This window comes from Larimichthys crocea, chromosome III, assembly GCF_000972845.2.
Source record: "Larimichthys crocea isolate SSNF chromosome III, L_crocea_2.0, whole genome shotgun sequence".
NCBI lineage: Eukaryota > Metazoa > Chordata > Actinopteri > Sciaenidae > Larimichthys > Larimichthys crocea.
Window position 1 is genome coordinate 16,735,110 of NC_040013.1, and position 24,928 is coordinate 16,760,037.

The following is a 24,928-nucleotide window of genomic DNA, read 5'->3' on the forward strand; positions in this document are numbered from 1 at the left end:
TATCCCCATACATTTTTACCAAATAACAGTTAAAGGACCACTTCTCTGATTTCCAATGTTTTATTGCAGTATAACACATCACTTTTCTGTATCCTGATAAAAAAGGCTTTGTTTATCAGCCCGAATCATACACCCGATCATCCTGTCCCAAGCAAGACTTAACTGTAAGAAAAACATACAAGTTATTTAATTGCTTAAAATGTGGCACACCATCAAAGCTGCCATCAAATATTAAAAAACATCCCGTCTTCTTGTCTACTTGTGACTCCTCTAGACAAGAATTCTCTTTTTATTTTTTTAGATTTTTGTTCATCCCCAAAGAATATTTTACAACAACAAACATTAAATCATATTTAAATAAATAGAGAATAATTTAAAAAAACAAAACAAAAACAAAACAATTTTGCAGCATGAATACAAGAATATACCCACAAAGGCTCAATTTTATTCTTCCATAAGAACATAGAAATTACAATGGTCCCATTCTAATCAACCAAGAGTGACATAAAATTAAACCATAGATATAAACATCACAAGTGCTGTTAACGATCCACTGTGGTCAATAATATCACAGATCATTCATCAAAATTCAAACACAATCTTAAGAATGTCATTAAAGCCTGCATGGATTATAGTGTTACATGTTTGGCCTCCTGTGTAATGCCTCATAGCTTTCCTGTTTTAATGATGCAAGTTTTTTTTTTTTGCTCTGAAATCCTCTGAGAACTAGTTTAGTTTGTTTCATGTTGGCCTTTCCACAAGGGCTTGTCAATATGTAGACAAAACACACGATAAGTTTTTCTTGACACTGTTGAGTTGTGAATCACGCCTTCCTATAAGAGTTCTGGCAAGTGCAATAGTGTATGATATGTATACATGTCAGTCTGGATAATTATTACTGAAATGAATATCTTTAACAAATCAAGAGAAGTCCAGCCTGTTGTTTCCATCTCAAGCTTTATTTGTGACGTAGACAGGTTAAATTCAGCCAATTTATCTTAGGAATCTGACCATAAAGGGGCTCATTTATTTTTAGATGAAATGTTACATCACATCAGCAATAGAACAGCTTTTGTAATCACATTTATTCCCCTCAGTGAACACACCGTAACTGGAAAGCTTAAGCAGAGTCATGAAGGCTAGAGCTGTGCATAGGCTTCTGGTCTGCTGTGCTTGATCTCGCTCGCTTTTTCACACAGAGAGTGACGATCAGTCTATACTCATGTCAAACTTTGTTTACTGGTTCTGTGGGATCTAATCTGTGGGAAAACAATTTGTTTTTAGTTCAGTGTCCTCTTGACTGTGGCAAAGGGCAGAGTCAGCACTGTCCTCATAACTGGGTTGGCTGTGTTAGTGGATCAACATTGTTTTTGCTGTTTTCCCACTGATTCTGCTCTGATCTGATTTGAAAGTAGCTCAGGAGATTCAAGATCACCGCGTAATCGTGTGCAGTTGCCAAAGTATTCATTTAAAATAACAGCCGTACAAAATCCTAAGCTGCTGCAGCCAAATGCACAAAAAATAACCCTGCTTTACCTGAATGATTACAATATCTGAATATTTTAAACATTCATAAAATAACAGTAGTCTGCTGCAGTAGAAAGACAGAGAACAGGATAGAAATATGTTTGTGTGAACTTTTGGCACTTTCTAAAGGCCTTTAAAGGCAAATTCTTCTTCGTTTATCAGACTATCAAAGTTCACATGGTTTGCATTCCAGCTGTAGTCTACATGGTGCAAGATGTACTAAAGTCCTTTCCCTAAATAAATGCATCACTACCACAGTGCACTTATCTATAGATAAGAGTCATCGTTAAAATTAAACAGATGTTAGCAGTGCAAAGTAAAACATCTCTGCACAGACGAATTCTGTCAGTTGAAGACGTTGCATTTTCAGTTTTAGGGGGTTTCATTCTTTCAGGTCAGCTGAAGAGAGAAAGGAAGAGAAGAAGGAAGGATGCCTTAAGGGAAGATAGAGAAAGGAAAAAAAGAAAGGAAAGGAATCATGAAAGATTGAAAGAAGACAAGTGTCAGCAGAACAAAGTAAAAGTTCAAATTGGGTAAAAAACTGAAACAAACTTTGTAAAGTATGGGAGAGTTGTTGTATGGGATTACTATGCTAACACGATGGGTCTGGTCTGTCCACTGTTGTCGACTCGTCAGCAAAGCACTGTGGTTACTTAGTAATCTCATGAAGCTGCTTGCATGGCCATAGACTCATAGAGTATTTTATAAACTTAATGCAGATGGAAAAGGAAAACAATACGCAACAGAATAAAATATACATCCTTTATTTTGGAGCTGCATGTGCACTGCATTTGAAAAACAAGAATAGTTGATTGATAGGATAATCCATGTATCTGAATGGATTAAAAGCAACATCATCCCCATGTGTGAAATCCACTCATTTAATCAAAGCGTAGAGCAGCCGTTTCCAATGCTGACCAAGGAGCTTAATAATTGACAAAAGAGAAGAACTACATGCAAACATACAATCTCTGCATAAAGACAGATATGCAGTTTCAGTGAATCATCAGCACCTCCTCATCCATGTTATCAGGAGGTGATTGGTTATGTTCAATATATATTGTAGGATGAAAACATCAGATCTAAAGGACATAGTGAGTAGCATTCCACATGAGGAGGACTTAAAAGCACCACCAGGAGAGCATTTTTTGATCCTGTGAGATGATCCTAACACCATGCGATGTGTTAGTGTAAGTCAGGGTGTGAACAGTGTGAAGTGGACACAATGCTGTCCATCCTATGCTGGTCGAAGTGAACGGTTTAATAAATTAAAACAGCGCTTTGACGCACAGCTCCACTTTAATCCAGATTACACTGAAACACTAATCCTGTAAAAATAATGTTTCTTCAAAACAAATATGTTTTTTTTGTAATATGTAATGTGTTTGGTGTGTATTTGTTTTGTAAGATTTAATGTGTACACAGTGTTGTTACATGTCCATTTGTAAATCACTCTTATTACAAATGGTGTGATTCCTCAAGTTCAATGAATTGATTGGAAGAGCAGCTGTGTTCAGCATTACCATTGATTGTCATGTGGCTGCTCAACAAGAGTGTGTGTGTGTGTGTGTGTGTGTGTGTGTGTGTGTGTGTGTGTGTCTGTAGTCTTATTGGGTCAGGGTTATATAACCGGCTTCACATCCGACAGTCAAGATCTCTAATGGAGTAAAGTGCGGTTGATTTGAGGCACCACACTGACAGTGTACACCTCGTTTTTGCACCCTGAGGTCAGTGTGTTTGTCTCTGTCTCTGTCTGTTTTTGATAAAGATGGTGGTACAATTTTTTTTAGAATAACATTAGCACAATAACAGCTATTCTCTGTGTTTGCTTGTTAAAGTTACATCTTTTAAAATGTAGCGTAAATGCTGTAGCCCTATTTTTGTCATTTATCTGACTGAGTTGTTTTGTCATCTCCAAAAAGTAGAAAGTTGTAATTTCATAATATAAGCAATTATATAACATATTCACATTAGTTTAACTGGTAAATCTGTCTCAGGTGCACTTATTTATGTATTTAGTGATAATTGCAAATTTAAGTTTAGCATGCTAAACTAAGATGGCAAATATTAAAAAAACGTGCTTCCAGTATTGATGTTAGCATCCAAGGTGCTTTTACACTGCATATCTCATTCCCCCATTCATATACACATACATAAACCATGCAAGGCGCCAACTGCTTAAAAATTTGGGAGTTAATTATTTATATATTCACACCTTGTGCACAATTTGGGGTTCAGTATCTTGTCCAAGGACACTTCAACATGCAGACTGAAGGAGCCCGGGATCAAACCACCAAATGTTTAATTAGTGGACGACACACTTTACCTCCTGAGCATGCAGCATGTTACCATGCTGATGCTGGCTTTAGTTTTAGCTTAAAGCACAAGTGCAACATGGCTTTTAGTTTAAAACATAAAAAAAACAGAATGCGAATAAGACAGCTTTGGTTTTATGTATCTGTGAAGGAAATTCCAATGAGATGATCAAATGAAGAAAGTTACACCAGTATTGTCTTTGTCTTTTATTTATTTAGCAGAGTAAAAATAAAATGAGTTTAAGAAAACAATATAAGGATACAACTGTAATATGTGAGAACATTATGACAAAGAAATTGTCAGCTGTCAGAGGTCCTCACACGCACAAAGTCGCTTAGAGTCTGACAAAGACTGAAAGAAAGGATAACATGTTTATGCATGTGGCGTGACCAGGGGGAAGTTATCTTTTATAAGTCTCCCCAGAATCCCAGCCTTATCTCAGCCATACATTATATGCAAAAACAACAAAAAGCTCCTTGAAGGAATTCTCATAACTCAAGACAGAGAAACCTTATGAAGAAATTCATTAAAATAACAGTTATTTATACAGCTAACTCTTGTAACAGGTCACAGCTGCAGGATGTGAACTCACTTTCTAGTAAATCAAAAGACAAAGAATTGAATTGTAGCTTGTTGGTGATTGGGTTTATCAGTGTCATCCTATGTTACAACATCCACATCAGCCTCCATATTATTTTCTTTTTGCTTTTTCTGCCTTGTTTCTCAGGGGAATGCTGGTTCATATAACTTCTAACTTCCTTACTCTCTTCGATGCTCTCTTTCTTCTGCACTCGTGATCATGTTGCTGAGTAATCCTCTCAAAAATCACATATGCAAACTTCACTGGTTGTCCAGACATAATCCTCAGTCAACTCTAAGTACCTAAATATGTTTGATTGTAAGAGAGAGAAAACCGATGACTGTGGTCTCCTGCCAGACATTTGGATTCAAACTACAACATAATCCAGCAGCTATCTGACGTGGCTAGTGGCCCTCTGGGCAGCCTAGTTTAAATAATTAATCTGTTGACATCATCTATGACGACAAATCATTCTCATACTAAAAAAATTTTTTTGCATTACAGCAAAGTAATAGTAACTCACGCATCACGTATTCAGAGTGCATGTCTCAAACATCACTGGTTGTTAAATCAGTCTATATTTAAGTCAGGTGTCGTAGTCCTTACTTATTATACAGCACCACCAAATGCCTAAACAGTGAAGCAACTTCATTGCACAGAATCATATAACACAGAATCATATAGTATTGTATTATTGTGATAAACTTACTTAATATAAATCTTATTTGGTCTATGATACTTTTCCAACCTGATCCCTGGAGAATTTGAAGTGATGCATAATAAATGATGAAAGAGCAAGAAATAAATAGCGATGAAAGAGCTTATTACAAATTATTTATTACATGTGGTTCCTTGAAACTCTAAAAATCTATTTGATTGACAGTTGATCATGTTGGCCTGGAGCGGTTCAGGATTAACTCTTCCCACCAGAGGATGGCTTCATGTGTCCATCAGGATGTTTGATGGGGACTTTAGGAGACTTTGATGTTCATGTCATGAAAGTTCTGGAGATTTATATCGATTAGAATGAAAATAATCTACAGTACTGATGCATGTGGCAAATTTAATCCTTATTTCAAGTTAATTTCATGACTGCAGAGTTCTGAATTAGCTGGAATAAATGAGAATGATGCTGATGACAACAGGGTCTGGGTTTGCCTACTGCATAGCATAATTATGCAACAACTGACAGGCTGCTGTGAATTAATCTGCTTAGGAACACCAACTGGGGGCTTCTACTCTATGTTGTAACCTTTGGGTGTTATTTTCATCACGTCTACTTCACTTTAATTGCACAGACACACATTCAGTGGTAAAAACTCCTTTACTTAAGTAAAAATGACAATGCCACAAAATTGTTGCTGGTAAAGGCAGAGTTAATTTTAATATTTTATTAATACTTTATATTCTGCAGATTAGCTTTATCTGTAACAATACATCATACTTTATTCTCTGGTGTATTAATAATCTGAATAAACAATTAGTAACTAAAACTGTCAAACAAATGTAGTCGAATGCTACAATATTTCCCTCATAGACTTTCACATACGTATACCTAAGTTAGTAATTCTGGCTAACATGCGTTAGATTTTTTGACTATGAATAACACAATGAAGACAAAAAGACAAAGACAGTGTTAATTATTTTTTTAATTATCCAAGAATTTCTGGATCTTTACAAGTTACTAGTTTAGATTAATTACTTTGTGGAAAACATCAAATGGACTGACAAAAAACAAAAAAACAAAAACAAATATAAAATAATCAAATTAAAAAAAGACCAGCTAAATTAAGTTTTCAGGATTTCATCAAAATCTATATAAAACTACCTTTTACAGTATAGGATGATTGTAAACTGGGCTCCTAACATCTGGAGTCCAGATGTTCACCGCTAACTAATCTTTAAGGATTTCAAACCACTTCACAAAGCTATTTATTAAATTTACATGGGAGAATTATGTTTTCATTGTGCTTTTGAGGGTTTACATTATGATGTCATAAATCACATTCATACAACATAGTATAATGCATGAATGTATTTGTCTGTGTTTCAAAAAGTGTGCTTTCTAGATGAACAGCTCTGTAACAACGTTCTTGAATTTAGAAACACGCTTCACTCTGACCAGGTCTGATCAGCTGTGCTGTATGTTAACGACATTTCTGATTTTCCTCTTTTAGACTCATATGCTATAGTCAGGCAACATCACAAGAGCTGACTTCTTGGTTTTTGAAACCTACTGTAAGAGTTCTGATTATATGATAACCAGTATGTTATTGTGTATAATCTAACACTGCACTCTACGATACATTTTCAAATGAATGTCAAGGTAACGCTGTGTTTCTTTAAGGTAATACACAATAAATATACCATTTAACGCTGTCAAATAGATACCAATAATTAATTCTAACCTGTCTTATTTGGATGCCATTTAACTGTCACACAGAGTTCTGTTTTTATTTCATGACCAAATCTGGAGGCGACAAGCACACCCAGTTAATCTACAGCCACTGACTAATCTCTAACTTGTCGTGGGGGCTGTGTTTTGAAGAATGGTCCTCTTGTTTAGAGGATTACTGTAGTTCTACTCTGGATACAGAGATCACTCAGGACTCTACAGAGCATGACGAGACGAGACATCCGTGGCATGCACACAGAGGTGTTGGCCAGTGGACAAGTTATTTATATTATGCTTCAGCTAAAAAAAAAGTAAGGCGCCATGGATGTTTGAGGTAAACGGTTAATCTTTAGCACACAGATGAACATAAGCGAGATCATTTGGTTTGAAGCTCCTTATATTACTTTCTTTGTAGGACTGTTTGTATTTTTAAGTATTTGGACATCACAGATGTGTACTTGTGATGTACTATGTACAGAATGAAAGAAATGACATTCAATTTTCTTACAGAAGCAGCCAAGTCCATTTTTTTTGGTGCATTTAATACATGGTACAATGAACTACTGCTGCATTGGCAGTGTTAAATTGTGTTTTTAGCAGCTTGAACGTTACAATTTCACCTTTTTTTCTTAATCCTTTATGAAATACAACTGCAGAAACAAATGACAACAAATCCAGGACAGATGTTTACAAGGGACAATGGCCACCACTGTTCAAGACACAACATGTGCACATACACTGACAGACAGAAACATCAAGGTACCTGTGAGAAACCACCACGACAGTCAGCGTGTGTAATTATTGAATGCTTAGTTTATTTGGACTTGTTCTCAATTTGAGGGGCCTCAATCTTTTCCCCGGTGAGTAACTGCCAGATGCCTCCTCTGTAGTTCTCATTTCCCAAAGCATACAGGAATACGTTGAAGGTGGGAGAAGTCTTAGCCAGGATAGGAGCCATCTGCGGGGACAGGTGCAAACACAACAAGGTTGTTAGTGTGCAAAAGATCTCATAGAACAGGTTGTCATGAAAATGCACTAAAATATAGTTATCACGCTTGTTCAGGTAACTAATTAAAGCCACTGTGTGTAGAGTTTTTATATGATCAAAATGATTCATGAAAATAAGATAATCACTGTGAGAAGTGGTGCTATGTGTTGTTTGTGATAGCGGCCAGCATTGCTGTCTGTCTCTTCTTTGATACTATTGCAGAAATCTTCTTCAGATAGGGACTTTAACATTTAAGATACCTTTGCATGCATGTATGTCAACATGTGACTGTGAGCTATATACATTAATATGTCTCAATTATAGTGGAGGGTGTTTGTGTCTGGCTGTCCTTACCATCCTGAGCTTGGGGGAGACCAGGTTGGCATTCTCCACAGCAGCGTAGAAAGCCAAGATGCCATAGGGACCCCAGCATAGCAGCATTGTCTTAAGAGGAGCGCTGGCATTAAACTACAGAGGGGGTGGATAGAGAGAGAGTGAGAGGGAGAGCAGGAGGGATCAAGTGGAGAAAACAAAGAGAGGATAAGAACAAGAATGATTAGTGACTGATCAACCACAAAGAGTGAATGAGATAAAAATGCCTTGTGTCATGAGGGCAAGTCACATGCCTGGGATCCTACAAGCTTTGTTTCTATGGTTGCACTTCCCCCACTTCTCCTGAAATGGAAATATTCTAGATGTCTTGTGCATAATTTTTATACACATTTTGCCCAACATAACATATGTTGTATCTATGTAAACTTTGGGATCTACACTAAAATTTAAAATAAGGTTCTGTGCGTTTAAACACAGTTTAAGTGTGCAGCATGAATTTCTACTGACTTCCCCCCTGGATGAACACCAGATGCAACTTCCCACCACTTCTGTCTGGACAGTTGTATGCCTCCAGGTCATAAGACATACTGGGCAGTGTATGACTTTACATTACATTACATAATTACTTGGTGGAGAGCTTGATGTCTCTATTCCTTTATGCCTTTATGGTTGAAATGAAAGGTTCTCCAGCTAACTGAGATGACTGTGACTAATAGGCTTATGCAACGTGAAGTGTGGCAACCTCATTTAGCCCCTGAGGAACTCCACTACTGCATTCCCTACGCAGAGATACATTGTTCACGGCACACCAGCTATTGTCCGCAATCCCTACCGAAGTGGTCCTCCCCGTTGTGACAGTGACCTACATTATGTCAAAGCCAGCGTGCTCGCCATTAGTCTGTTTTGTTGCTTTGAATGAGGACCACGTCAGGAAGTTGCGCTTACACTAGGAAGATGATGTCAATATAAGGGGACTTCTTCTTTCTTTCTTTTGTGTGACTTTAAAGCAAGATCATTATGTAGATTTATGTGTACAGCAAAAACGGAGCCAAACTGTCTCCATGTATTAAAAGATAAAACTGCTATGCAAACTTGAAGTGTGTACACCTACATCACTTTATACTTCTATGTGGTAGTGGATTTATTTTGTTTGAACTTACCCTAGGGTTTCCAGTCTTCTTGAATTTCTGTGCAATAGACTGGTAAGAGGACATGACAACAAACACCTGGATGACCATGTTAAAGATGGACATGGGGATCAAGTAGGACACATAGTTTCTGTGGAGAGAAAAACGCTCAGTATAAACTACTAATAGAGAATGCAACAATGTCTATATATAAATACAGACATTGATAGCATGGTGAGGAGTGTATGCAAGTATACATTACCTGTCTCCCTTGCTGTAGTCCAATGTGCAGCAGGTTCTGAGAGGCTCGTAGTCGTACTCTCCCCAGCCGATGAGGGGCATGGCAGACCAGAAGGCAGAGAAGAGCCAGATAAACACAGCTAGAGTGATGGCGCTGCTCCACTGCAGCTTTGTCCCTGACAAGAACAAGGTAAAAACATTCACCTTTTTTTTTTTTACATCTCTAACATCATGTGACTATATGTTTTTCACAATTTGGTAAAGGTCACCCTACTGCCAAAGCCCTTTTAATGTGATTATACCAGGGTATCTAGCTGTCTAATGACCACAGTAAATGGTGAGCATAGCAGATCAGGACACTTCCTATTCCCCTTATTTCCTGCTATTAATGACTGCTAAAAATAGCGGTATGGTTGATTTTATTACTCAGTGTTACCATAAAGAGAAAAGGCTTTCTACCAACACTCCAACCCCCTAGGGCTGTGTTATTTTAACCTCAGAATGATCTGTGGCAAATTAACAGACCCCTTGTTGACCAGCTGGCCTCTGAAAAACATCAGCTTCAGGAACAAAAACCTGGGGTGGGTGTTGTGTGTGGTTGTGTATGAGAGTCTATGCTCTACAGCTGGAGCAAATGCACAATACATTTGTGTTCATGCTGGGTAGGGTTATCTTACTGGTGCAGTACTGGTGGTATCTGTCCCAGGCAATGGCGGCTACAAAGTGGATGCTGGCGAGAGCTGTCGTGAAGCCCTGGAAACCATGAGTCTGGCATCCTTCAGATCCATAAGGCCAGTACCTGGAGACAAAAGATGTGTTCATGAATAAATTAATTAAATTAACCATTTATGTTAATAATGAAACACACTGAAATACTGAAATCCTGCAAGCAATCAATGAATTTACTTATTTCAGACCATTGATCTATAATTTAAAAATAAACAATAACAATAATAGTATCTATAATCCTTGCACTCTCATCTCCTGATTACAGCTTGTAAATCCTCTGCACATTAAGACATAGGCTTTAGCAGTGTATTGACCTTCCCCCCTTTCACTCTACAATTGTATTGTTCCTCCCTCGGTCGATTATACAGCCCCTCGTCGATTATTCACCTCGATGACAGTATATTTTAGTATTATTTGCTCATTATATTTCATTTGGTCACATATGATCAGACTTTGGTTCTTGATTATGAAAGAGGGCAACCCCCTCTTTCATAATGAAGAACTGACATCACTCACCTCAGGAAGCTGGAGAAAGCGGCGATGGTGGCGTTCATGCAGATGCCCATGTCAGCCAACGCTAAGCTGAACACTAGGAAATTGCTGGGGGTCCTCAGCTGTCTCACTTTGAAGAAAGCGACAACTGTCACCGCATTTAAAAGGAATCCCAGCAGACCTTTTGGTGGAACAGAAATAAAAATCATGAATGAAGGCAGAATAAACAGGTCACCAGTGCGCACAATTCATGATGAGGTGTAAACACGCTCTTTCTCTTTTTTTGTTTGTTTGCACACTATATAATATAGAGTTGAAATAGAAAGCTGCAGATCCTTCCTCCTCCAACAAATTCTATCAGTGCCCGGGTGGCTTCAGGTCCTGTCAGGGGTTAACGCGCAGCCCTCGTAGCTTCTCAGCATTCGACTCACTTCCAGCACAAATTGAAAACACTCACCCTCCACCAGCAGACAAGATCCCAGGGAGAACACATCGAACTCGGAGAAGCCCTCCGGTAAAGGGTAAGACGAGACCATCCTGAAGCCGATTTGACGCAACAAAGTGCAGCTGTTACACAGTCTTTACACTCCTCGCTGTCCGAGCCTTTACGACGCGCCTCTGTGTGACCAAAGAGAGTCCGCTTTTAAAGGGGCATTTCACGTGAAAAGCGTGCACTTTATTATGTAAAGCCCCCCTCGCTCTTCGTTGCCCCAATCCGTGCAGGAATGTCTTAATGAACATAACCACACAAACGCAGCCCTGAATGCGTATTTGCCCACAGCGACGGCAAAGCCCTCAATTAGTTACACAACAAAAGCCTTTGTGCCTCTGCGTCCTGGTAAAGGATGCAGCCGCCGCTGATGATGCGGCAGAGCTCTGCGGCGCTTTAAGGAGACGCAACAACAGGTGTCTGAAGAGGCTCAGCATCCTGCCAATCAGAACTACACTGACATTTAAGAAGAAAACAAACGCCTCAGCACAGAACATCAAAAGATTACATCCACTTATTAGTGTGCCTGGTGTGTAAAGCACATACTGCTGTGGATCATATTTATTATAAGCACCACGTGTCCAGTACATAGGAAAAAAAACGTCAAATGGTGACGCTAAATGGGATATGTGTGCTATGACTTGCGCAAAAACGCAGAATACGCAAGAAGGAGCTGAGAAGAGCTGAAAACTCTTCTTAAACGTGCTTTTCTCCAACAATTTTCACTCTACATCTCATCTAAATGTAGTGTCCTTGTTTCTCACATGTATTCACTGGATCCAGACCACACAAAGATAATCAACATCATCGTTCAGCGGGCTCTGATGTAATCGTAAACAAGGAGCAGGGCCCTAGACGGTGCGCCTCAGCCTCGGGGTGCTGCCTCAGGGGCATTTCGAGACTCTTTGTGTTTATTTATGTTTATCTGTGTGCTTGTTGTTTTTGTGTGTTTAGTCTGTTGGTTTGTGTGTCTGTGTGTTTAGATGTGTGTCAGAAGTCTGAGATGAGTTTTGACTGACAACTACATTTTAAAGACTACAAAAACATACATTCAGTGAGGCCCTGTGCTGCTCATATATATTGAAATCACATTTATTTGAGCTGAGAGTTTATTTTTAGTACCACGAATACTGCCACGCCTACTTCAGATGATGATGTGTCATTTCTATTCATTATTGCATACTCATTTTTTGAGGATTTGTGGTGACAATGTCAGTAACAAGAACAATCCCATTATTGTTAGACGTCTGTGATATTTAGCTAAAGCATGAGCTTGATTCATGTACAATAAACGCCTGTTTCAAGTCAGCCTGAGCTGTGTAAATAACATGAAATCCGGCCATCATTCCCAGCCTAAGACAGATTCAACATGTTTCAGCTGGAGCATTGTGTCCAGCTTTTCATGCCATAGGGTTAAGAGGGGACACAAGCCTGACATTGTCTGGCTGTTCAGTCTCAGGATTATAAGATCAGGACTCTTATAAAAGGAAAATATATCTGACAATGTGTAAAGTGTTGAAAATAACTCATTTAATGCAAAATCTTATTATTCAAGAACCTGTGTATCAGGTCATGTTAAAAACTACTAAACTTACATATGTGGGCTTATGTGGGATCATTGTGACACACGTGTTTGTTTCTTTTTGCACACTAAGAATGACATTGCATATCTTTTTTCTTTTTTTTGTGATCAAATGTTTTTATTTGAACAAGAATACAAGTTACAACCAAAAAATATGACTCATTAATGGGCAATAGAGACAGTACAGTAGTAAAATAATAATAGTAATAGTGATAAACTTGCACCTCAATAAGGTGCAGGCAAAACCAAACCAAACCAAACCAAAAGGTTAACAAGCGCAACAAAACTGAAATGAAAAAGGCAAGTAGGAAAACCATCAGTATGTGGCATAGGACACATGTATAAGAGATATAGATGCTACTAAAAACAGTAACTATTGTCTATATTTAGGTGTTATTAATCTCATGTCCTAAAACCACTGAGCAGGCTCTGCGTCTTAAATGTGGGTCAAATGTAAAGTGTGTTCTTGCTGCCAAGTAAAACACATTAAAGGCCTGTGTTTCGTCATCTCTTTTGGCCAGATTTAGTACAAGAAAACACTATGGACATGTGCCAAGTAACTCATTACACTTACATTGCAAAACCAAAGCTCTATAATTAGAGGTATTTCCCCTAGTGTGGGACTTTAAATGGGTTGCTGACATGAGGCAATTCATTCAAACTGGTTTAACATACATTCCTTTCTATTTTAGTCGTTTTGTTGGCATAGAAAATACTACTACTGTAGAGCTGTTTGCTTGCTTCTGATGTAATATCTACACGTGTAATTCATGTGACAGTACATAAATGAAAAGAGACAGTGTGCAGTCAAATTATTTAAATAACTGTTGCAAATTTCTCAGTGGTTCAGTTTCTCTTCTGTTATTTTGCATGAATTTGTTGCCGTTTTGTTTAAAGTCTCTTTATCTGCTTTCTAACTGCCATGATGTTTGTTGTGTTGTGATACTAATTTGAGGTAATCAAATAAAAAAGGGGTGACAGATTAAAGAAAATGTTAAGTGAACATTTTTTGAGTGAGCAGGTTCCATGGTAGGAACCTCAGGCCATGGAATAGAGGCCACCTTGTGGGTAGTGCTGTCTACTTACAGATTGCCCGTCACGACAGAGCTCAAATGAACAAGCTACATTTGAGGGAAAGAAAAAAAAATCCAAACATCATAATGGATTATGACCATTTCGGAAGTGTTTTCTATGATAATAAATACGGACCTCTCTGCGCAGCCTATCGGATTCCGGGATGCAATACGCATCCAAATGAAAAGAACGCCAGTCCTTTCGCTAATCCTTATCCTTTTTATCTCGGGACTCATAGCAGTCGGATCACTATGGGACAGCGAAGCGGTGGGACAAAGCCATGCTGATATTGCTGTAAATGAGAGAAAAAGGCAAGTCTGTTTGGGCGCAAACTGGGCACATGTAGGCAAGCTGCGTATGCGTAAAAGTGCGCCAAAATGTTCCTCATCCTGCTCCTGGGGCTCTATGTGGCCGCAGGTGAACTTGTCTCCCCAGTGAGCTCTTGCCCGTCGCAGTGCAGCTGTTTTTACCACAACCTGAGTGATGGATCAAAGGCCAGGTAAGGAGGATGTCCAAGTAAAAACTTTATATGAGAAACACTGTGTGTTCTGGTTTGTGCGCACATACGCATCTTTTTAGCCGGACAGGTCTTGTCCTCATATAAGGACAGATGTTTGTATAGAGGTGAACACGTGTACAAAAAATAATTCAGGGAGTGCATGTCCAATTTTATTTAATGCAGGATTAACTCTCAAAAGCACTTTCAACCCCATGGATGGATTGGGAAAAGACTATTTTGAGCATTTTTCTGCTTGTGAACCACGTTTTCTGTATTATCCCTTAGACTTCAACACTTATTTAAACATCTGTAGTGCTGATATCTAATTGATTATTGCATTTTGATCTATATTGTTATTTGTTACGTCTAAATAAGTCCCTAAATGCGTAATTTGTGAAGGATGATTTGGAAGTGAACACAAATTCCCTCATCTTCCCTTTAGGAGCGTGATTTGCAATGATCCCGACACATCTGTTGTGCCTGTCGGGTTCCCTGTTGACACATCCAAGCTCCGGATTGAAAAGACGGCCATCCAGCGGTTACCAAGCGAAGCCTTCAGCTACCTCTCCAGTCTGGAATTCCTGTGGATGTCTTTCAACACGCTCTCCGCCTTGAACCCAGACAGTTTTCGGGGCCTGTTCAACCTGGAGGAGCTTCGGTTGGATGGGAATGCCCTCACCGCCTTTCCCTGGGAATCCCTCATGGATATGCCCAGTCTCAGACTTCTCGATTTGCACAACAACCAGCTCACCTCGCTGCCACCGGAGGCTACCACTTACATCAAGAACCTCACCTACCTGGATCTGTCCAGTAACAGCCTGCTGACCCTGCCGGCAGAGGTGCTCTCCACCTGGCTGGCGGCAAAACCTGCGCAAGGGCCAGAGAGCTCCAAAATGATACTTGGTAAGGGACAGTGGCACCCTGGGGTCCAAAAACCTCCTTCCACCCAAACCTCCAGGTCGTGGTTTATGTCTACTTACCCCAAAACCCTGTGCGTAAAAGCAAGCATGTTGATCAATTTTGTGCCAAGCAACATACTTTAACAGCAGCTGGACAATCAGTTGCTAAGCAACACATCATTTGATGTGTGCCATTAAGGTCATTTATTATATCCCCATGTATATTTAAACACGTAACGTGCTTTTAAAAACGACGTAAGATCTTTAGCATCTTTTATTAGGGTCTAGGCTGTATGAACTCATTAAATGGTTTATACTATAATGTAGTTCTCAGCAGATATAAGTGTTTACTAATGTATTTGTCAACAACTATAACTCTATCTGTAGGCACACTTGGGTATGAGTGGGCAATGCATAGTTTCATAATTGTTGACAAATACTTACTCCACATTTTTTTATTAATTTGTTAAAACTCTTTGCACCCAAACTTGCTTAATTGAGAATACATGCCTTTCAGGCAAATGCCAAAATTCTACTTTTGGAATGACTTTTATGCTTATATATGATATGTCTGCCCGTTCTCCAAGGACAAGGACATGGTTTAAGTATTTTGCCTTCAAATTTAGAACAATGCACATGTCATTGCCTACTGCATGTTCACAATACAAATAGAAATACAAAGTTAATTTTCCACTCTGTCATCTTCTGATCTCATCCACAGACTCTGAACAGTGGAGTGACCTTCTAAGTTCAGCTCTAGATTCTGGTGCTTTGTTTGGTCAAGGACAGCAGTGTGAAATGATAGCGAAATCTGACCTTGATCACTAGACCATCATCATCATCGTCATCATCGCCATCATTGCCATCATTGCCATCATTGCCATAGTCATGGTCCTGATGTAGTTTATGAATTAAATGTTAATCCTCTTACAGGATTAACATGCTAACATCCACACCAGCCATCTGCAGGCTGGTCTATCACTTTGCACACAGCTGGACACTTGTCTTCGTCCTGTAGCCTCACTTGTACCCTCACCCTCAGGTCTCCATGACAACCCCTGGGTGTGTGACTGTCGGCTCTACGACCTCGTCCAGTTCCAGAAGTTCCCAACTCTTTCAGTGGCATTCATTGACACAAGGCTCCGGTGTTCAGCTCCAGAAAGTGTATCAGGGGTCTTGTTTAGTGATGCAGAGTTGCGACGCTGTCAGCTCCCACAGATCCACACAGCTGTGGCACGAGTCCGGAGTGCTGTTGGGAACAATGTTCTCCTCCGCTGCGGGACCATTGGAGTCCCCATCCCAGACTTGACATGGTGCAGGGCAGATGGACGAGTCCTAAATGGAACAGGTGAGTCTGTAGGTCTTTAAACGTCAGGGTCTTTCTCTGTGTTGTGTCTGAGATAAGATGCTTTTGTCTGCACTGTAGTGCTGCGGTTAATTAAACAAAGAGCTACCAGTGGAGATAGTAAGGTTGTAAGTCTGATTGACAGCTGCAGCAGTGAGTTATGCAACACAATTACCTTCTTGGTGGTTCTTTGGTTCTTTTTGCATTTATGAAAGGGGACATTTCTCAGATGTCACATCATATTTTTATTGTCTTTTTCATGTTGTCCTTTCTCCATGTTCTCCCTTCTCTGCTACCACAGTCCAGCAGGAAACCTCAAAGGAGGGAATCACCTGGTCCATCCTCAGTGTCCCAGCAGTCTCCTATCGTGATTCAGGAAAATACATCTGCAAAGCCACTAACTACGTGGGGAATGCTGAAGCTGTCATTTCTCTCATTGTGTCTAACTCACCAAAACCAGAAGGGAACCAAACTAGCAGCGACAACAAAGCCAAAGTCAAAAAACCCAACCAGATGGGCAAAGCTGCCTACCAGGAGAAACTGGTGGCCAAGTATGTGGTTCCCACTTCAAGCCCTTCATCCCCGCCTGCCTTGGATCCAGGCCTTCCACCTGGTCTTAGTCCTGATCTTGAATTAGATAGTTACAGCCTGACTGACAGAGCCACTCCTGGGCCTGCCACCTCTTCCAACCCAGACACGCTACTAGATCTGGAGAAGACTAATCTAAGCAACCTGGCGGCCAACACCTCGTCGCTGCAACAGGACCCAGACAGGGTGGTGCGCTCAGTAAAGGTGGTGGGGGACACAGACAATACAATTTCTCTTAACTGGAGAGCCCCTAAAGCCAAGAACACAACAGCATTTAGTGTGCTGTATGCTGTGTTTGGTGAGAGGGACATGAGGAAGATCAATGTCGGGGCGGGGCAGAACCGTGTAACAATTGAAGGGCTTGTGCCCAGGACCAAGTATATTGCATGTGTGTGTGTAAGGGGGCTTATCCCCAAGAAGGAGCAGTGTGTCATATTTTCCACTGATGAAGCAGCTAGTGCCACTGGCACCCAGAGGCTGATAAATGTGATTGTGATCACAGTGGCCTGTATCATCGCTGTCCCACTCACTGTAATTGTGTGCTGTGGGGCACTGAAGAGACGCATTCAGAAGTACTGGGGAAAGAAATCCAAGGATATCCAAGATTCCTATGTGACCTTTGAAACACTGTCTCCTGCCACGAAGGCCAAAGGGCTTGAGGGAGAGTATTTGAACAGAGTGAACCCAGAGGAGTCCAACAGGTTGCTGTCAGCCCGCTCCAGCCTGGACTCTGAAGCCACAGCTAAGATAGAGGGACAGCCTAACGAGTACTTCTGCTGACATCATGCTCCAGCTCCAGCTCCTGCTCCACGCCATCTCCCTCGCACTCACCCATGTCCCAATCCGAACCACAGTACCCATTCACATACCCATCAACAACCCAACCCCCATCTCCACCCACATCCATATCCCCAACACTACCCATTCTCTCACCCTCAGCAACATCCAGAGGTCAGTCCTCCCCCCACACGCTCCCATACACCCACACCATGGGATTCCACAGCACCGGTCCCTCCCCGCTGGGTCACGCCACCAACTCCACCTCCACAGAGAGCCAACTTCTATCAAAGGACTTTTGCACGCTGCACTATAATGGAAATATCAGTTTAGAGAATATTTAACATTTTAATTAACTTGTCTTTTTCAGACTTGATTGCAGAATATAATTATGTTTCTTGCAGATGGACTGTCATACACCGTACCTATCCATGTAGGACAACATTCAGATAAAAGAGTGTGCTCTTTTATCAGTAAGCCTGTCAGAGAAAACATGTCAAAAGTTGAAAGAACGTTACAATCCCTGTCATTTATATTTCATTTAACTTGCATGGCCCAGTTAAGAAACCTCTGCAATCCAACCTGACTTAAAGGGAACTCAACGGCTGATACTCCATTGTTTATATCATATATATGTATGTGTATATACTTTACTGCATGATGTACATTTACAGTTAAGCCTGTGCCTCTGTATATATCTGTCATAGGTCCTCACAGAAGATATACACATAGGCATGGTTCAGTACTGGTGAGTGGAGAAAAGCTGGAGCTGGTGAGAAGTACAAAAAGGGCTGAACTATGACTCTTTGTAAATAGGGTGGAAATGATGCAAAATGTTAAAAATTTCTATTCCCAGCAATGAGACACACACGGAAATATCTCTATGTACCTGTTTTGTGCCACGTAGAGGCATCATCACCCCATTAAAATGTAGATCTATTAACTCTGTTGATATAATTGCGATATAGTTAAATAAACTTTTATATATACATATCCAGTTAGCAGTATTGTGTGTTCTTATATCTGTACTTTCACCTCACCATATTTATCAGTTTTCACACTGGGTTTCTGTTAAGCAAAGATTTAAAAAGGGTGACACAGATTATATTTTATTCTTTATTTTCAGTCAATCTCAGGTGGCCTAACACGTAAAATTTCCACTTTGTGATAAGTCACCCTTTACATAGGGTCTTTAAGTTATAATGGCTTTATTAATATCAAGAAAGTATCTACTAATGCTTTATAAATCAGTTATAAGCCAGTAATAAAAACAGATTTAGTCTAATTGTGAAAAGTTCATCTGGCAGCAGGATATTAATCTTTTTTAGCTCTTTAATTAATCAGTAATCAAACAATCCTCTGATGCACCAATTTTCTAAAAAACAACAACAAACAAAACAAAATTAATTTATGCGCAAATTATTAACTTGTAAGTATTAACTGCTTGCCAGCTTTTATAATACAGTATTGTTAAATAGAAAGGGTAAATGCCAATCAGAAGGATTTTTCACAAATCTTTGATGAATGGCTTATAAGCAGCCCATAAATCATTAGTGAATTATTAGACACATTAGTTACAACAACAAAATAAAGGTTGACTTATTAGAAAGTGGCACTGACTTGGTTCAGACCTCCTGACACTGACTGTCACGTGTTAATCATGTGTCTTTCCCAGGAATTAGATGCCACTTGTTCTGTAGGCCGGTACGTCAGGGATTAAGTTTAATAAGCTTCTCTCGTCTGCCACGCTGCTCATGTCTTGAGCACGAATGTAGCCCCAACTTTTTAGGGAATTTTCGCGGACTATGGACATAATTTGTTACCTGCTAGTTATAGTTTTGTTCAACACCCAGGCGTATGAAACGTTTTCTCAATGTTTACACGGGTGCAGCTGTGTGGAAGAACGTCATGGAAGGTAAGACCTGGTTTCATGTAGTGCAGGAGGTATTTTTAACCTTTGTAACTGTGCCACTGGGTAATGGTAGATGTATTAAAGATATATTGTTATATGGAAATTGCATAGTTTATATTGACTCAAAAAGTCAAACAAGACTACCTCTATAGGCTCAATTGAGGTCTAACTCTAATTATTGTTCCCAATGAATTGTGTTTGTGTTGCATCAGGCTTAGACTGTAACCAAATGATCTCTTGACTTAAATCACAGGTCGCTTGTTTGTATGGAGGAGAGTGCGTTTGGGGCCATACCAGAGAACCTTTCAGATGATATGACCAAAATACGCATAGAAAAATCTCACTTCACAGAAATACCCAGAGGGGCTTTCTCACAAACACCTGCCTTGGAGAACTTGTGGTTGAACTTTAATGATATCACAGTGATAAACTCAAAGGGTCTGGAGGGTTTGGGGAACTTAACCGAGCTCCGTCTGCAGGGGAACAAGCTCCGGTCAGTACCATGGACAGCGTTCGAGGACACGCCGGCCCTAAAGATCCTGGACCTGAAGCACAACCAGCTGGACGTCCTTCCGGAGCATGCGTTAAAATTTTTGCCAGGTCTGACTTACTTAGACTTATCCTTCAATCGGCTTACGGTCATATCGAAGGAAGTCTTCCAAAATTGGCCTCTCTACCAAAAACTGCAGAGCATGGAGGAGCAAGATGCGACTGCTTTCGAGTCGAACGTCGTCCTGGCGCTCCACGACAACGCCTGGCTCTGCGACTGCCGCCTGAAAGGTTTCGTGGAGTTCATCAGGTCCCTAAGCCCCCCGATTATACTGATGAACTCCTACTTGACCTGCTCAGGGCCGGGCTCTAGGGCGGGCAAGTTCTTCCATGAGGTAGAGCTGCTGGCGTGCATGAGTCCCGTCGTCACCACCCAGTCCTCCAACATCAGCCTGCCCCAGGGCGCGAACATCACCCTCCGCTGCCTCGCTAAGGCCAGGCCAGACCCCGCAGTGTGGTGGACATATGGTCTAAAGATAATCAGAGGATTTCATGGTAAGAGTGTCCAGAAAGTGTTATTCACACACAAAGCTCGAGTGATATCTTGTGGTGAATTAGATACTTAAATAGTGATGGTTAAATCTGAATATTGGCGACATAATCACCACTGATGCTCTCAATCTACACAACATCATCAGTGTTGATTAAGATTATAGCGTACCTAATGTCAGCCGTGTTGGTCTACTGCGTAATTAAATAAACATCTGTGTCATTAGACTTAACCTTCAGAGTGGAGCGTTTACTGCAGATCATGAATGCAAGTAACCAGTCCATCATAAACTAATAACAGGCTGTGGTTGTTCTCACTAAACTGCTATCACTATCCCTTCATCTGCTACTTTTGGTAGAAACAAAGACGCTTTTACTCAAGTAAAAGTACTTATATACACATGTATACTTACCCAAGAAGTAAAAGTAGTCATAATAATAAGTAAGACCAAAATCCACACTATACTTTCAAATAACCCTTTATAATGGTTATATTTTGACATGTACTGGTTAATGGACAAGCCATTAATAAGAACAACCTTTTGGTTGCTGATGAGTCAATAATAGTTATTAATAAAATTATTAATAAAGCGTAATGGGTGTCTACCTTGCTAATAAGTGATCAACTCTACAGTTAGAAGTATTAATATGTGATTAATAAAGGAGTTCTCACAGTCTAAAAACCCCACAACAAAAAATAGTAAGTCATTTTCATTTAATTAAAAGATTTATAAAGTAATGTATTACATGTCCTCTGTCATTAATGCATGCTTTTTGTTCTGCATGCTCTGCAGTTGTTCTTCAGAATTAAAGAGTTATATGAGTTATGGCAACCCAGAATATTTTTCTTAGAAATTGCTTATACCTCATGTATGAAGTACTGAATTGAATTAATCTTTACCCGGGTGTCTAAAATTACAAAATTGAGTTATTAAGCATTAATATAGCCACTACTTTAGTATATCTTTTACACACATTATTACATATACAACGTCTCCTTGTAAGTAATGGCTTTAATGGCTATTAACGATAGCCAAAGGGTCTAAATATGTGTTTATCACATCACCTTAGATTTACATATGTTGTGGTGAGCATTTTTCACTGTATGACATTTTATTGATCAAACAATAATTTTAATAATTGGAAAATTAATGGACAATAAAAAAACAATTGTTGCTCTACATTTTATTTGTTTATAAAATAACATTGGCTTTCCTTGTTTTTCTGTCAGAGTCTCAGGAAAGAGTGGATGAAGACACCATCAGATCCCTCTTGGTGATCCCATCTCTCCGTGCAGCTGACCGTGGTCTCTACACCTGCACTGCTATCAACTTCATTGGAAACGCCTCTGTCGGCATCCTCCTGGACGTCCTCTCTTCTGGCGACTCCTACCCATCACTCCCTGGCATCCCGGCTCATCCACCTGCTGCTGTTGATGAAAACGTCTACATTGACATCCGCATTGCCAAACAGACAGTACACGGCATCTCCATTGAGTGGTACGCTACCTTGGACCGTCCTGCTGAAACCTGGTTCACAATCCACTTAGGCCTTGCCGGCACTGATAAGAAAGAAATGATCTACATCGGCCCTGGGATTCACTCTTATTCTGTCTCTGACCTGATGCCTGCTACCAAATATGAAATCTGTGTAACTCTTAAGAACCAGACACCACGTACTGGACAGTGCATTGTGTTTGTGACAGGAAGTGACATTACTGAGATGGAACAAAGGCAGAAACTGATTCATATAATAGTGATAGTTTTAGCCATGGTGCTGGCTGTACCTATAGGTATGTATGCCTGCACCACTGACACTAAGTTCGCCTGCCTGGAGGGTATCATGGAGTCCTGGAAGAACCGACAGAGAGGAAACAGCTCGCCAGGGATAGAGCGGGAGAGGCAAGGCACCTTTGACAGCCTACAGGCTGCCAGTGATGAGGGCCTGGTTAATAAAGATTCCAGTGAAGACAGGAAAGTGAGGAGGAGGTCAGATGACAGACTGCACAAGTTCAAGGTTGACAACAACAGACCCACGGCTGAACTATATTAAGTTGTTATCTTTTCCTCTGTTCTAGGCCGAGGAGTTTGTTGCACAGACGTGAATGCTGACTGTTATGTCAAGAGTGTAATTCAAGGACCTGCACCACTGTAGAGAAAAGATGCAGTTTCTTTCTGTCTGAATGATGACATGTTTGTCTTGTTGTCATGATAATGTCAATGATCACATATTTTAAATTGCTGCTTCGGATAAAGCCTTTGTGATCGATTTAAATAGAGGAATACTCACATTTACTGCTGATGAGTCTTTCAGTCGTACATGCTCACTTATCTTCTGCTTTATTTGTATGTAATTCTCTATTTGTGTTCTGACTGATTTCATTTTGGTGTACCTCTTTGGCTCAACCATAAATTCAGTTGACATATTTTTACTGCCACTATAATAATACTGTATGTTGACCAAGTAAATCCCATAAACCAGATGGTGATTATTTGGAATAATGAAGTGATTGTGCACTGTGTCAGTAGACAATGTCTTCATTAAATATCAACTGATAACGTTAAACTAGTATACAGTACGTAATTGATATATGTTTAGTTATTGTATTCCTCTTTAAAAGTGCACATATCAGTGGATTTGGATAAATAGAATCAACACCTGAAAATAAGAATCTTCCATGTTGAACCGCCTCCAGTGTTTCTACAGTAACCCAGAACGGACAAACCAAACATTGGCCCTGAATAGGAGCTGTCTTGTTTTATGCACATTTTGTGGCGACCACAGTTTCTCCTTTATGCTAGAAAGGAGATGATGACACAAGTGGGTTGCAATCAGTAACTACACCACTAGATGCTAATTTTCCCCTCGGCGTATTTCTTTTAAAGGGGTGACAAAAATGTCAAACAAAGTGACAACCTTAATTTGTTGTCTCTTTTATGTAGCTCGTGGTTACCAGGTAATTGAATTAAATTGTTTTGTTAATTGAACTGTGTACTTAATGTGAATCTTTTTATTTTCAGGTTGGCAAGTGAATGGCAAAGGTTAAAGGACAGGTTCACAGTTTCTCAAGTCTGTTTTAAATCAAGAGGCAGATGAAACAATATGAAACACTGAAATAGGTTTTGCTTTCTGTAATTGTACATCATGTTCATTTCATTCATTCGTTCATTCATGGTCATTATGAGATTTCTTCCTAACTTAAGTGATGGAGGATAAAATCCACAGTCCTTGTTCATGGCAAGAAAAATATGCTTAACTTTATATAACTTATATGATAAATAAATATAAAATGTATAAATATTTTGCAAAGTCAAAATATTTTTAATACATCATTCCTGCTTTTTGTTACTATAGCTCCACTGCAGCTCAACAGGTGAACACTATCAGGGGAAACACTGAGAAAGAATATAGTGCCAATAAGACATCATTCGACTGACTCAAACTGCTGAAGCAAAGTATTTACAGATAACACACACACACAAAAAAAAAATGAAAATAAGATAAGATAAAATACAAAACGACAACAATAACAATAAATATAGGAATACAAATAAAATTACATACATAATCTACAAAAATACGTACATACAGATAACACAAACATTTGTCAACAATAGGAAGTCTCCTTTTTATAGACCAAGGACTGGATTTATTATTAGTTACTGCTGAAGTGACTGAAGTCATCTGATGAAGTCGTATTTCTTCATGTGAACTGTAGATTTCCATTAACATATGTCTAATCCTCTCTGCTGCTCACTGTACATGTACGTCACAGTTGTCTCCCATTTCTCCACACAGCAGCCATGCGTCACACATGATCTGTGCTGCACAGCCCAGACAGATGGTGCATCGGATATGCCTCAGCCAATGGCATTGTTCATTTGACATAATACCCAAACACCGGCATCCTCTCCAATATCCCTTCCTGCCGTCACTTTATGATCAGATCACACAAGACCCCCTCCTCCATCTCCATGTGTTGTCATCTGTGATGCAG

The 24,928-nt window shown here is 39.8% G+C and overlaps 3 protein-coding genes across 3 annotated transcripts; 2 read left to right on the top strand and 1 right to left on the bottom strand.

Annotated features, from left to right (window-relative positions):
* Nucleotides 1-5,868: 5,868 nt before the first annotated feature.
* rgra (retinal G protein coupled receptor a) lies at nt 5,869-12,118 on the bottom strand. Its single transcript, XM_010745206.3, has 7 exons — nt 11,185-12,118; nt 10,752-10,908; nt 10,184-10,305; nt 9,529-9,682; nt 9,300-9,417; nt 8,161-8,274; nt 5,869-7,776 (listed from the first exon to the last, which is right to left on the bottom strand). Exons 1-7 carry the CDS (start codon nt 11,261-11,263, stop codon nt 7,633-7,635), a joined length of 888 nt encoding a protein of 295 aa, XP_010743508.3. The 5' UTR covers nt 11,264-12,118; the 3' UTR covers nt 5,869-7,632.
* A 1,779-nt stretch (nt 12,119-13,897) lies between these two features.
* On the top strand, nt 13,898-18,904 carry lrit1a (leucine-rich repeat, immunoglobulin-like and transmembrane domains 1a). The gene is made up of 4 exons (XM_010745214.3): nt 13,898-14,372; nt 14,815-15,275; nt 16,314-16,619; nt 16,918-18,904. The coding sequence occupies exons 1-4, from the start codon at nt 14,251-14,253 to the stop codon at nt 17,982-17,984; spliced, it is 1,956 nt and encodes a 651-aa protein (XP_010743516.3). The 5' UTR covers nt 13,898-14,250; the 3' UTR covers nt 17,985-18,904.
* On the top strand, nt 17,989-23,356 carry lrit2 (leucine-rich repeat, immunoglobulin-like and transmembrane domains 2). The gene is made up of 4 exons (XM_019267947.2): nt 17,989-18,155; nt 19,771-19,896; nt 20,147-20,937; nt 22,163-23,356. The coding sequence occupies exons 1-4, from the start codon at nt 17,989-17,991 to the stop codon at nt 22,981-22,983; spliced, it is 1,905 nt and encodes a 634-aa protein (XP_019123492.2). The 3' UTR covers nt 22,984-23,356.
* Nucleotides 23,357-24,928: the final 1,572 nt, after the last annotated feature.